The following is a 13,756-nucleotide window of genomic DNA, read 5'->3' on the forward strand; positions in this document are numbered from 1 at the left end:
ATGGCTCAAAAGTATTTCATTGTGTGTATATAAAAATGGATAATATATATTTATATATATTATAATGTATATATATACATATATAGAGTATATATATAAAATGGATATATATATCCATATATATAATGGATAAATAAAATGTGTGTGTGTGTGTATATATATATATATATATATATATGAATGGATAAAGAAGATGCACATATATATATATATATAGGCAGGTCTTCTTTATCCATTCATCTGTTGATGGACATCTGGGTTCTTTCCATAGTTTGGCTATTGTGGACATTGCTGCTATAAACATTGCGTTGTAGGTGCCCTTTTGGATCACTATATTTGTATCCTTGGGGAGGTAACTAGTAGTGCAATTTCTGGGTCTAAGGGTAGCTCTATTTTCAACTTTTTGAGGAACCTCCATATTATTTTCCAGAGTGACTTTACCAGTTTGCATTCCCACCAACAGTATAAGAAGGTTTCCCTTTCTCTGTATCCTCGCCAACATCTGTCATTTCCTGACTTGTTAATTTTAGCTATTCTATAACTGGTGTGAGATGGTATCTTACTGTGGTTTTGATTTGTATTTCCCTGATGCCAAGTAATGTTGAGCTTTTTTTCATGTGTCTGTTGGCCATATGGGTATCTTCTTTGGAGAAGTGTCTGTTCATGTCTTCTGTCCTTATCTTGATTTAATTATTATTCTTTGGGTGTTGAGTTTGATAAATTCTTTACAGATTTTGATATTAGCCCTTTATCTGATATGTCATTTGCAAATATCTTCTCCCATTCTGTTGGTTGTCTTTTGGTTTTGTCGACTGTTTCCTTTGCTGTGCAAAAGATTTTGATCTTGATGAAGTCCAATCTTTCATTTTTGTCTTTGTTTCCCTTGCCTTTGGAGATGTGTCTAGCAAGAAGTTGCTGTGACCGAGGTCAAAGAAGTTGTTGCCTGTGTTCTCCTCCTGGATTTTGATGGATTCCTGTCTCACATTTAGGTTGTTCATCCATTTTGAGTCTATTTTTGTGTATGGTGTAAGAAAATGGTCCAGTTTCATTTTCTGCTTGTGGCTGTTCAATGTTCCCAACACATTTGTTAAAGAGACCTTTTTTCCATTAGATATTCTTTCTTGCTTTGTTGAAAACTCAGTTGATCATAGAGTTGAAGGTCCATTTCTGGGTTTTGCATTCTGTTCCATTGATCTATGTGTCTGTTTTTGTGTCATTGCCAAACTGTCTTGATGATTACAGTTTTGTAATAGAGCTTGAAGGGGGTACTATCATTTTTGTGTAAATTTTAATGGATTTGAAAGATTCTATGACTTTAGCGATTAAATTACACAGATTTTCAATTACGCTTTTTTTTTTTAAAGATTTTATTTATTCATTTTGACAGAGAGAAATCACAAGTAGACAGAGAGGCAGGCAGAGAGAGAGAGAGGGAAGCAGGCTCCCTGCTGAGCAGAGAGCCCGATGTGGGACTCGATCCCAGGACCCTGAGATCATGACCTGAGCCGAAGGCAGCGGCTTAACCCACTGAGCCACCCAGGCGCCCTTCAATTACGCTTTTAATTATAGAAGTATTAGTTTAAATCAAGCACCTTCAAAGGTGCAAGGATCCAGTATTTGATAGGAGATTGCCTCTGCAATGGGAAGAATAATACTTCTTCATTCCCTCTGATATTGGAGTCATCTAGGAAACTGTTAGTTTCCACATTATTATCAATATCCATATTTATACTTAGGAAAATATTCAGCAATCTTACAACTATTTAAAGCCAATAGTCATTTAATGCTGGGTAGAACTAAAATTACATGGCATCTTTGCTGAATACATACTTTATGGAAATATATTCAATCCTGAAGAAATCACTCCTAAAAATAGCAAACAAAATAGCTAACTTGGAAAACAAACAGTGAAACTTTGGTTCAAATAACCTTCCAAAGGGCAAATTGCAATGAACCAGCTCTACGATTTAAGTGCAGTATTTTAACAGCAGATTTCCAAGTTCCCAAGGATACTAGTAGGATTATTTAACAAAATGAAACTTAAGCTACAAGTGAAAGAATGAAACCAGGGAGCCTAATTTGTTCCCTGGAGGTGTCTCCACATGAAACCTGCCCACGATAGTGAAAGAGAACCAAGCAAGAAGGACCACATTAGCTCCTAATAATTTTGGCTCCTAAGACCTGAAATAGCAGATTTCACACCCACTTTTCCTAAGGACATTTTGAACTTCCACTGGAGTATCCTAAGTGTCTATCTAGATGCCAGGCTCTCAAACATTAATCAGCTTTTCAAATAGATATGATTATTACTTAATAGTTACAGATGGCCCTTACATGTATTGAGATTTGCAAGGATAAGATCCTCTTAAATTTATAAAAGCTATTCTAGAACTCTATTTTCTTATGATGAGAACAGAAAAGAACGTACAGTTTCCTGAAATGTTTTTAATGTAGTAATTTTAATAGAATTTGTTTGATTTAGTCATATAAAGTAATGCACATGTCATATTTTACTTTAAGAAACTGGAAAGACACTATTTTCACTATATATAAAAGCAACATTCAGTCTATTTTTAATTATTACAAATGAGAGTCCCACGAATTAAGACCCTCCAATCCTATTTCAAAAACCAAATTGGAATCTGGAATTCAGAACTGACAATTGAGAATCCTAGGGAGAGTCCCGGAGATCATTTACAAATAAAGTAAGGTTTGGGTACTTTTAATAAATGTTGGTTATGTCATCAATAAAAATAATAAAAATATGTATGTAAAAACATACACATTAATTATCAATGTTAAGCAATTTTGCTAAGAGGTGAGAAAAATCCAGTAAAGAATGTTAGTTCAAAACTTTCTAATAGATGCCAACATAAAGAAGACAAACTTGATATGAACTGAGGTATTAACTTCCTTATTAGACATACATTTACAGTAGAGTTAATCATTTAATTCATATAAAGGGAGACGTTCACATCAAGAAGGCCTAAAGGCTGATGGGTGATTCTGTGCTATAAGTACTCCAAGACCCAGTGACAAAATTCCTGTTGGAAACCATTGATTCTAGCATGCTTTTCTTTTTTTTCCCCCAATTTTGTCATTTTACTGCCTACCTTCTGTCTGTCTCATTCTCTGATTACATACAATGAGAAGGATTTCAGTGGAAACATATTAAAGCATATATTTAAATAGGTTGATACTTCTCTTTTTTGTTCTAAAAATAAGAGAGAACCAAGAACTTTGACTGATAATAAAAGCTTTGCATATGTAATCTCCATATTTTGATTAGCTGACTCTGCCAGAAATGCAGGTGGAATATTAGAGGTAATCTCTTACAGGCAAGAAATTAAAAGTTCATGCAACCAGAACCACCTTTTGCCAACACACCAAAACACATGAAGCGTGAATTTCAATTTCAGGTTATCACAAAATTCACAGTAGGTTAAAAATAAGATAATATTATAATAGCAAATGAAGCCACTTACTCCAAAATATTACATAAAAATCTTTCCTTTTACTCAGCTTATATTACATTGTCACACACACAAAGCCGAGTGACAAGAGGCATTAAACTATTTTGTTTTCGCTGAAAATAAATGACTTTTAAAGAAGGTGACCATCTTCAGATTATAGGAAGGAGAACTCAGCTTTGATTCTGCATGCTCTGATCCCATGGAATTATTTTTAAACATTGTCTTTCATTTAAACTTTGCTCTATTCCATTTAAACTTATTCTGGGTTTGGTTCTGAAAATGATGGAATAAATAGGTTCCATCTTATCACGTTTACTAATTGCAATGAAAAACTCTGGACTAAAAAACCAGATCAGATGACTCTATTAAAATTATAAGAACTTGAGACACAACCTCCTTTTTCAATTTGTTTCTTTGGAGATTTTGGGTTTCGTTATCATTATGGTTTGTTTCTTTGTTTTGCCTCCTATATATTCGTGCCCGGGTACTAGAGCAGGCCAAAAGGTGAACTGCCGATAAGTGCGGACAGACAGAAAAGCCCAAAGAAATGTCTGCCTCTACTGAAGCCCAGGGAAAGGAGCAGAGGATCTGGGAAACAATCTTTTCAATCTACCTCCCTACTCCAGATGAACACCCACAGAGAAGCAGTTCCCTTCGTCCTTCCTACAGAGCTGTAGAAACCTTGTTGACTCTCTGCACCCTACTCCAAGTGAATGCCAGCAAAAGAGCTGGGTCCTTCCCCTTCTCCACTACTGGTGTGCAGCCTGTGGGAGGGAACCCTTGAGGGATGCCAGCCCCAAACACATGCACACACCCTGGGAGCCTAGAAAGATTCAGAGCCATTTGTGACACCCACCCCCGCCACTACCCCCCCCCACTCTACCTCCCAAGAGCAGCTATCCAGTCCCTGAGGAGATCCCTGGTAACTTGCTCTGCTCTACACTAAGCAAGTGCTACCAAGAGACAGTCTCATCCTCTGCCCAGGGATGCTGTGAACATAGAACATGCAGTATTGACCCTTGATAAGAGCACAGGGAATGCAGCCCTGACTTTTTACCCAAAATAACAGCAATGGGGAACCTTGGAAATCAGAAAGTGACGAGTAGGTTATGGAGAGGAAGGAGTTGGAGAAAGGGATACTTAAAATCTATATATGAAGTCCTGAGCCTACCCCATGCACCCCAGACATGGTGCATGCAGGAATCCAACCAGATTGAGCACAGTGTAGATTCTGAACACTTAACTCAAGTTTCAGGTTGGCCTCTGAGAGAGAAACAAGTGAGATGCACCAAAAAAGCACTGCAAAGAGTGAAAATCAAATGGACATTGGAACCACAGTCCACAGAAAGTGAGTAGAGACAGGTGGTCTGTTCTTAACTAAAATAAGTCATCACAACAACACAAATCCACGTGATTTCAACAGGATCCAGAATCTCATAATGCAATATTCAAAATGTCTAGGATAAAAATCCAAAATTACAGGACATAAGAGGAATCAGGAAAACCTAAACCTCTCTTAAAAAAAAAAAAAGGGGGGGGGCTCAGTGGGTTAAGCCGCTGCCTTCGGCTCAGGTCATGATCCCAGGATCCTCGGATTGAGCCCCGCATCGGGCTCTCTGCTCAGCAGGGAACCTGCTTCCTCCTCTCTCTCTGCCTGTCTCTCTGCCTACTTGTGATCTCTCTCTGTCAAATAAATAAATAAAATCTTAAAAAAAAAAAAAAAAAGACTATGAGTCAATAGATGCCAATGCCAAGATGACCCAAATATTAGAATGATCAGACAAAAATTTTAATGCAGCTATTATAATGGTGGCAGGGGATAAAGCTTTCCTGGACTCCTCATTGCTCCTACAAAAACCCCTAGCCTCCTGAGAGTCTTCAAATACCATGAGAATTTGATCTATAGCTGTTTGTCGAGTTAATTGCTCTGATCTGAAAGGATAATAAAACTTTACTAATTTCCCTGGGAAGGCAAAATTATCGAAGTCTGGAGGAGACTAGATCTCTAGGTTAAACTCACAACGTGCAGGGGAAACTGGCTCAGTACCTTCCTAGGTATTTACATGTCAAAAAAGATGAAGCCTTAGAACTTGGAAACATTTCTAAGTTGTAAGAGTTGAGACACACAGGGCTATTTGGCTCCTGGAGATTTTATTTACATATCAAAGAGTTGAGTTTGGAATAAGGCCTTACATTTGGAAGGAGACCTTCTGATGGGGGGGGGGTCAATGTCTCCTTGCCCTTTACAAGCCCACAAAAATTATCTTCCTCATCTCTCTTCTAGAAACTGTCTGGCTGGCACTTTTGTAGTACCTAAGGCTAGAACCTAAGAGGGCAATGACACACTTATTATCAAGAAATCTGTCTTTGACCCTAACACCTCATTTGCACATTCAGTATAAAATTAACAAAGATGGGGGCGCCTGGGTGGCTCAGTGGGTTAAAGCCTCTGCCTTTGGCTCAGGTCATGATCCCAGGGTTCTGGGATCTAGCCCCGCATTGGGCTCTCTGCTCAGCAGGGAGCCTGCTTCCCTTCCTCGCTCTCTGCCTGCCTATCTGCCTACTTGTGATCTCTGTCTGTCAAATAAGTAAATAAAATCTTTTAAAAAAAAATTTAAAAAAGTTAACAAAGATGAATACTAAAAACCCAACAACAGCCATGGTGCAAGAAGAATGGGTAAACATTCTTGGAATGAAAGGGAGCACAGTTTTCAGTAAAGAAACAGAAGCTACAAAAAAAAAAAAAGAATGAAATGACTTAAAGAAGGGAGATAGGGGTCTAGGAGAGGAGTCAAAAAAAGTAAAAAAGAAAATTAATAAACTGATAGGCATAAATATAAATTTATGAATAATTTATTTAAATGTGAATGGTTTAAAAACATCAGTTAAAAGATAAAGACTGCAGACTGGATAAAAATAAAAGTAAGACCCAACTGTATGCACAGTAAGTCCACAGAAAGCATAATGATCGAGATGGATCTGTACAGATTCATAATGATCCCTAATGATCCAGATGAAAGGGCAGCAGACGATAAATGACACAAACACTATTCAAAAAAGATGAAAAGGCTGTGTGATTACCACACATAACCAACTTCAGAACAAAGAAAGTTCCCATAGATGTTTAAAAAAAATCAATACATAAAAACATTGCAACCAAGTAAGGTTTATCCCAGTGACATAAGGCTAAAGAGTTGGAAATAAATTAATGCAATTCATGTATTAAAAAAGCAGAGAAAGCATTTGGCAAAATTCAGTGTTCATTCAAGACTCTTTAAAAAATCTCATCAAAATAGGAACAAATGAATCTTAACTTGATAAAGTTTATCTACAGAAATACCTTCATTTGATTAAGAATGAAACATCATTCTTAATGGTAAGGTATTAAATGTTTTTAACCTAAGATCAGAAAGAAGACAAGGGTGCCTGCTCTCACCACTGTTACTCCATGTCATACTGGAAGTTTTAGCCAGTCCAAGAAGGCAAGGAAAAGGAATGAAAGGCATTTAGACTGAAAAGAAAGCAATAAAACTATCTCTATTCACAGACAACACGATTTTCTACATAGGAACTCTCAAAAATCTACAAAAAAAATGCATTATCAGTTCAGGGAATTCAATAGCATTTCTATCCACTAGCAGTGAAAATTTAGAAACTAAAACTTCAGAAAAGATTATATTTATAGTAGCTTAAAAATTAAATACTTAGGTGTAAATCTGTATACTAAAAGTATAAGATGTCAATGGAACATATTCAAAAAGACCTAAAGAGGGGTGCTTGGGTGGCTTAGTCTGTTAAGCATTTGCCTTCAGCTCAGGTCATGATCCCAAGGTCCTGGGATCAAGCCCCACATAAGGCTCCCAGCTCAGCGGGGTGTCTGCTCCTCCCTCTTCCTTTCCATCTGTGCATGTGGTCTTTCTCTCTCCCTCTTCCTCTCTCAAATAAATAAATAAATAAATAAATCTTAAAAAAAAAAAAAAAGACCTTAAGGAATGGAGCACATATAAAATTCTTGGATTAGAAATTCCCATATGGATCAGATATCAATTTTTCCCAAAAGAACCTATGATTTAACACAGTCGTAATAAAAATCCACTGTAACTACAAAAGGTTCATTCTGAAATATATGTGGAAAAGTAAAGAAATTAGAACATCCAAAAGAGTTTTGAAAAAGAAGAGCAAATGTGAATACTATTCAACTGTAAGGCATTCCAAAGCTATAGTATCAAGACAGAATAGTATTGGTAAAAAGATAAACACATAAAATAATGAAATAGAAGAGATACTCTAAAAATAGAGTCACTCAAATATTATCTGTTGATTGGACAAAGGTGCAAAGGAAATTCAAAGGAGAAATGCAGTCTTTGCAATAATTGATTCTTGGAACCATCGACATCCATATTAAAAAATAATTATAATCTTCAACCTACATTTGTATCATACACATACACGAAAACTCAAAATGTAAATGTAAACTGATACAAAATGCAAAATAATAAAGCAAATGTAAAACATGAAACTATAAAACTCTTAGGTCAAAACAAAGGAGAAATATTTATGATCTTGGGTAAGGAAAGAGTTCTAAGATATAATGCCAAAATTATGATCTGTCAAAGAAAAAAAAATCAGTGAATTTGACCTCATCAATATGAAAAATACTTCTGCTCTGTAAGGACACTTTGAAGAGAACAAAAAGACTAGCCACAGACTGAAAGACAATATTTGCAAATCATGTATTAGATAAAGGACTCTCAAAACTGAACAATAGGAAAACAACCTACATTTTAAAAAATGGGCAGAACATTTTTTAAAAGATTTTATTTATTTGTGAGGGAAAGAGAGAGAGAGAGAGTGAGCATGTACAAGCAGGGGGGAGTGGCAGGCAGAGGGAGAAGCAGGTTCCCCACTGAGCAGGGACCCCCCAATGGGGGACTCAATCCTAGGACCCTGGGATCATGACCTGAGCTGGAGGCAGATACTTGACCCCCTGAGCCACCCAGGTGTCCCTTGCATTTCAACAGGTATCTTATCAAAGAAGATATGTGGATGAGAAATAAGCATGTCAAAAGATGCCCAACATCATTAAGGCATTATGGAAAAGTAAAAGTAATGCCATACCATTACACATCTAATAGAATGGTTTAAATAAAGAATAATGATAACACCAAGTGTAGATGAAGATGGGAAGAAACAGAAATACTCAAACACTGCTGCCGAGAATGTAAAATTGTGTAGCCATTCAGAAAAGAGTTTGACAGTTTCTTATAAACTTAAACATACACTCACCACATAACTAAGCCAACTCACAATAGGTACTTATCCTGGAAAAAATAACAATCTTGCCCCAAAACACATACATGACTGTATATATTATTTAAAATTGTTTCAAACTAGAAACAATTCAAATATCCTTCAGTGAATGAATGGATACAGAAACTGGCTAGTACATCTACAAATGAAATACTAAAAGCAATATGAACAAATCATGATACACACAAAAACTTGGATAGATCTCGAATGTATTTTTCTAAATGAAATAATCCAGTCTCCAAATATTATGTAACTGTATGAGTCCATTTATATGACATTCTAGAAAAGCAAAAACATAGAAACAGAAAAATCAGTAGTCACCAGGGATGGGGAGGGTCAGAATACGAAGGTCAATGTTAAAAGAGAATTCTTCAGCAGTGTTGACATTTTTGTGTATCCTACCTGTGGTGAAGGTTCCAAGAATCCATACAAGTATAAAAACTCATAGTATTGTACAACAATAAAGTGGATTTTACACTATGTAAGTATACAAATTAAATACAGTATATTAAAAAAAAACTTCTGGAGACATTGTGACAATGTATTTATATTGGAAGAAAATTCTTAGGATTTAAGAGTACAGTAAAATGTTTAAATCTCATACCAGTTAAAGATGGTATGCAAACCAGGTTATTAAGCAAGAGAAAATCAAGAAGCTAGAGGCAATCAAGTAGCAAGGATCAAGAAGCAAGAGTATATAAGCTCTCCTATAAATAACACATAAATGTAGCTTCTTAAAATTCCTCCCTACCACCCAGACAGAGATCAGGGCGTGTGGAGAACAGGAGGATTTACACAAGAGGAAGTGAGGTGAGACAGATATGAGAATAACCTAGCCTTTGCATCAAATGAAGGGTAATTTTCCAGGTACACTGACTTAACCTCAATTATTGACTTCAGCTCTGTTCTCGATACCACCTGGAACAGAAAATCCTACTTATCTATACCTCTTCAATAGCACCTGCAGAAATCCTGTGACCCGCAACATTTATCACGTCATCAACTCGAGACATAACGTATAAATAGCCTTCTTCGTCCATGTAACCAGCATCCATGGTGTCATAGTATCCCTGAAAATAAGAATCAATAATGTCTAATTAGCATGTATTGCTAGGTAATGCAATCATTTAAGTTTGGTATAATATAAAATGTGATAGAAATGGATTAACGGCATGCATTTAACTTTTCTTCATTCCTAGGCTATGGAATTAAACTCCTTTTGATTTTGATAACTTACTAGAATCTCTTTGCTCCACTAATAGCCAGGAATAAATTTAAGCATTCTTATATATATTTAAGTTAGATGTTTGAACTTAGAGTTGTGAAGGTTATGAACTCAATGTTTTTTAATGGAGAAGTAACAGTTCAATATTTCCAACATACTTTGGTATTGGAAAGTACTTCTTTGATGGATTTCTTCTTTAATTATATTAATTTTTAAAACTTTTAAAGCTCTCTATAAATAATTACAAAATACAGTGCTGGTTTATTAACATGAATTTGGATTAGACCCGAGCTTCCATGAAATGTAATAATAGGGATGAAATTTAATTTTTAATCAACTCAAAGTAGCAGCACATCTTCACTGGTCCAGAAATCACAACAGAATGAAGAATCAAGAAGAATAAGAAGTAGAACAAAATATTACTTCTAATGCTTTTCGGTTATCTTGACACTTACATTAACAAGCACGGGCTTTAGGAACAATTCAGATGAGTCACTATTTGAGCCTCTTATTCTGAGACTCAGGGTGCTCCTCTGTTATACAGGGTAGTGGGCTCTACCCTATAAGCGTCTCCGAAGCACAGATGAGATGGTGTATCTAAGGACGGCAGGCCCTGGCCCACCTTAAGCCCTCGTAAGTGTCCGCTCTGACTGCCACTTCTGTTGGACAGAAAACCTGGAGTACAGTTACGGAGCATGGACCGTGGAACCGGACTTTATGTGTTCCATTTTCAGCTCCAACACTTCTAAACTCCAGGCAATTTACTCAACCTTTTTGTGCGGTGATTAGGCCCTTAGATGAGAAGTCTGAAGTCAGGGTAACAAGGCAAGAGTATATACAGAGTCACTCCACATAGCTTAACCGTATACGGAGACTCTGAAGGAGCTTTTGGTGTTAAAGGTGCCCATGTTGAAACCACAGGCACACCTTCTTTGCCACTGTCAGGTGTTATGAATCACATCAGGACTCTGATGATTTAACGGCGGCCCATCGGGCAGATAGACTGGACTGACGGGGCTCAGCTCTGCTGACAAATCTTCCCAGCCACGGTCAGTCGGGGGCTGCCTTAACCTCAGCTGCTGAGGTCATTTAATTCCACGATCTCTTTCTAAAGGAAGCGCTTTTAAATCTTGTCATTGGTCGGCTTCACTAGGTTACCTGTCCTTCACTCAAAAATAATCAAGATAAAATGCTAAACAGGGAGACTTGTTTTTGTTTTTATATGAAATCCTGACCATTCGCTTGTTTTTTTTTTTTTTTTTTTAAAGATTTTATTTATTTATTTGAGAGAGAGAGACAGTGAGAAAGAGCATGAGCGAGGAGAAGGTCAGAGAGCGAAGCAGACTCCCCATGGAGCTGGGAGCCCGATGTGGGACTCGATCCCGGGACTCCAGGATCACGCCCTGAGCCGAAGGCAGTCGTCCAACCAACTGAGCCACCCAGGCGTCCCTTGTTTTTTTTTTTTTCACCTACTGCCTAATGAGAACCAAGAATCTCTTGGAAAGAAATAGAAGTCAAAGGTCAGCAGCAATATGATGGCGGGACCTGACGTGTATCATCAGTAAAGCATTGTTATAAACACAAAACACATCACCATGATATGGAGAAACAGGTAAATAACAAGACAAAAAGTAGAACACTTTTTGTCATCCAGGTGGCTGGAATTTGTGCTGTAGGAACACCATGTCTAGCATGTGTCTGTATTTTAAAATGGGAACTTAAAATAAAAAGCTAGGAGAACATTTAAGAACAAATGTCAAAAATAGGTAAAAGAATGGAAAAATACAACTGTGGGGAATCCAAATGAACTTTGCTCACATTACCAGCTGTAGAGAAGATTAAGGGGTTCTAGGGACAGGGTACAATTCTGAGCAGATGCTCTCAGTCTATAGCAGGATTCAATGCAGGGAGGAATAGAGATAGTCCCCTAAAAGTCTTTAACTTAATAAAAACTTTCCTGATATTGAGGGCTGCTGAATTTCAGGAAAATGTGCTAAGAAGAACAGAAATGTCTATGCCCAGAGACTGATAAAAAACAAATATAAAAATGACTTACTTTAATCATTGTGGTTTGGGCATTCTTGTTTCTGAGATCTGGAACTTGGTCCAGATAAACTTGAAAAGTTGTACTGTTATCTACGATGCCAGGACTAAGTGCTCAACTTAACAGGCAAGAAGTACTTTGGAAGGTTTTTTAAAAAAAGTATAATAAAGTTCTTACAGGAAATTTCTCAAAGTATAAATGCTTGAATGCCTCCTGATTCTTCCAGAGTCCTGAAAAAGCCCCAGGCGGTAATGGCAACCTTATAGAAAAACAAAACAGTTAGAATTATAATCAAAGTGGTAATAAAGATAGATTGAGTAGAATAATTTCTAGTGTGATGGATAATTGCAAGTCAATCCCACATTGAAATACAACCCCGAAACCTGCTGGACATAATCATGTCTGACTAAGGCTGAAGTAGATGGCCATGCGTATCATTGAGGGATGACTACAGTTTCTGGAAAGGGCACAAAAGAAGCATAACATCTGCAAAAAGGAACCACAAATGCATCACCAAATTACTTTTTAGGACAAATATCCTTCTACCATAGGCAAATAATTTTTTTTTAATTAAAAAAAAAAATTTAAGTACCAAGGTCCCAACTGCCCCCTCTGCCCATCTCTGTGTGATGAAATGTTCCAATTCAACATTCCACAAACAATCTTATCTTCACAATCAATCTGCCTCAGGGAATTCTCTCTCACTACGCCCTCTTGCATTCTTCCTTTTTAGGACCATCCCAATGTATGTGATTTCTCATTGGATGAACACATGGAAATACGTGAGAACATGAAATATAACCCATCATATGATAATTGTCTTTCTCTGATTGGCTTGTTTCACTTAGCATAATGCCCACTGATATGAGGAATTTGAGAAACAAGATAGAGGACCATGGGGAAAGGGAGGAAAAAAATGAAACAAGATGAAACCAGAGAGAAAGACAAACCATCAGAGACTCTGAATCTCAGGAGACAAACTGAGGGTTGCTGGAGGGGAGGGGGACTGGCAGGGATGGGGTGGCTGGGGGATGGGCACCCGGGAGGGCATGTGCTATGGTGAGCGCTGTGAATTGGGTAAGACTGATGATTCACAGACCTATACCCCTAAAACAATACATTGTATGTTAATAAAAAATAATAAATTTGTTGTTTAAAAATGATAAAATAAAATATAAGATAGGATGCACCCTTCTTTTCAATCAATTTGCTCTTATATTTCTTGCTTTCCTCCATAATCTGGAACAGGTGTTCTACACCTGGCAGGGCTCCATCTTTGTCTGTCTGTCTGTACAGGTAAATGAACAAGTTTTCACACTGGTCCCCTGCAGGAGGTGTCACCTAACGAAAATAACCACTCAGATTGTTTTCTGAACACAAGACCTTTTAGATGCTTTAAAGTTGGGAAATTGAGATACTGTAAAACTCAAGGAATTTCAAAAAAACTTCCCTCTCCAGGCTCATGCCATAAAAAATACGAAGTAAGGTAATGACTTCACAGAACTGATGCTGAGAAAACTGGAAACAAAGCAGACAGGCCACTGCCCACATGAGGTAAGGTCACGCACCCACTACCCCAATATTAGACCTTTGAGGCTCTGAATTGTATTCTCACATTCTGTCAGACAGAAAGTGCTGCTACAGGTGGGATCGGCGGCCCAGCTCCACCATCCTGCCAGTCTCCAGGGAGGCCCTCCCCTTGGA

General features: G+C 37.3%; 1 protein-coding gene across 1 annotated transcript in view; it reads right to left on the reverse strand.

Moving 5' to 3' along the window:
* Positions 1-13,756, reverse strand: part of ACSS3 (acyl-CoA synthetase short chain family member 3) — a 158,399-nt gene that overhangs the window by 9,392 nt on the left and 135,251 nt on the right. Inside the window, exons 12-13 of the mRNA XM_044229251.1 lie at positions 12,230-12,311; positions 9,731-9,853 (exon numbers count right to left, since the gene is read on the reverse strand). Of these exons, the coding sequence (XP_044085186.1) occupies positions 9,731-9,853; positions 12,230-12,311 (205 nt within the window). The remainder of the gene's footprint in view (positions 1-9,730; positions 9,854-12,229; positions 12,312-13,756) is intronic.

This window comes from Neovison vison, chromosome 12 (genome assembly GCF_020171115.1).
Source record: "Neovison vison isolate M4711 chromosome 12, ASM_NN_V1, whole genome shotgun sequence".
Taxonomy (NCBI): domain Eukaryota; kingdom Metazoa; phylum Chordata; class Mammalia; order Carnivora; family Mustelidae; genus Neogale; species Neogale vison.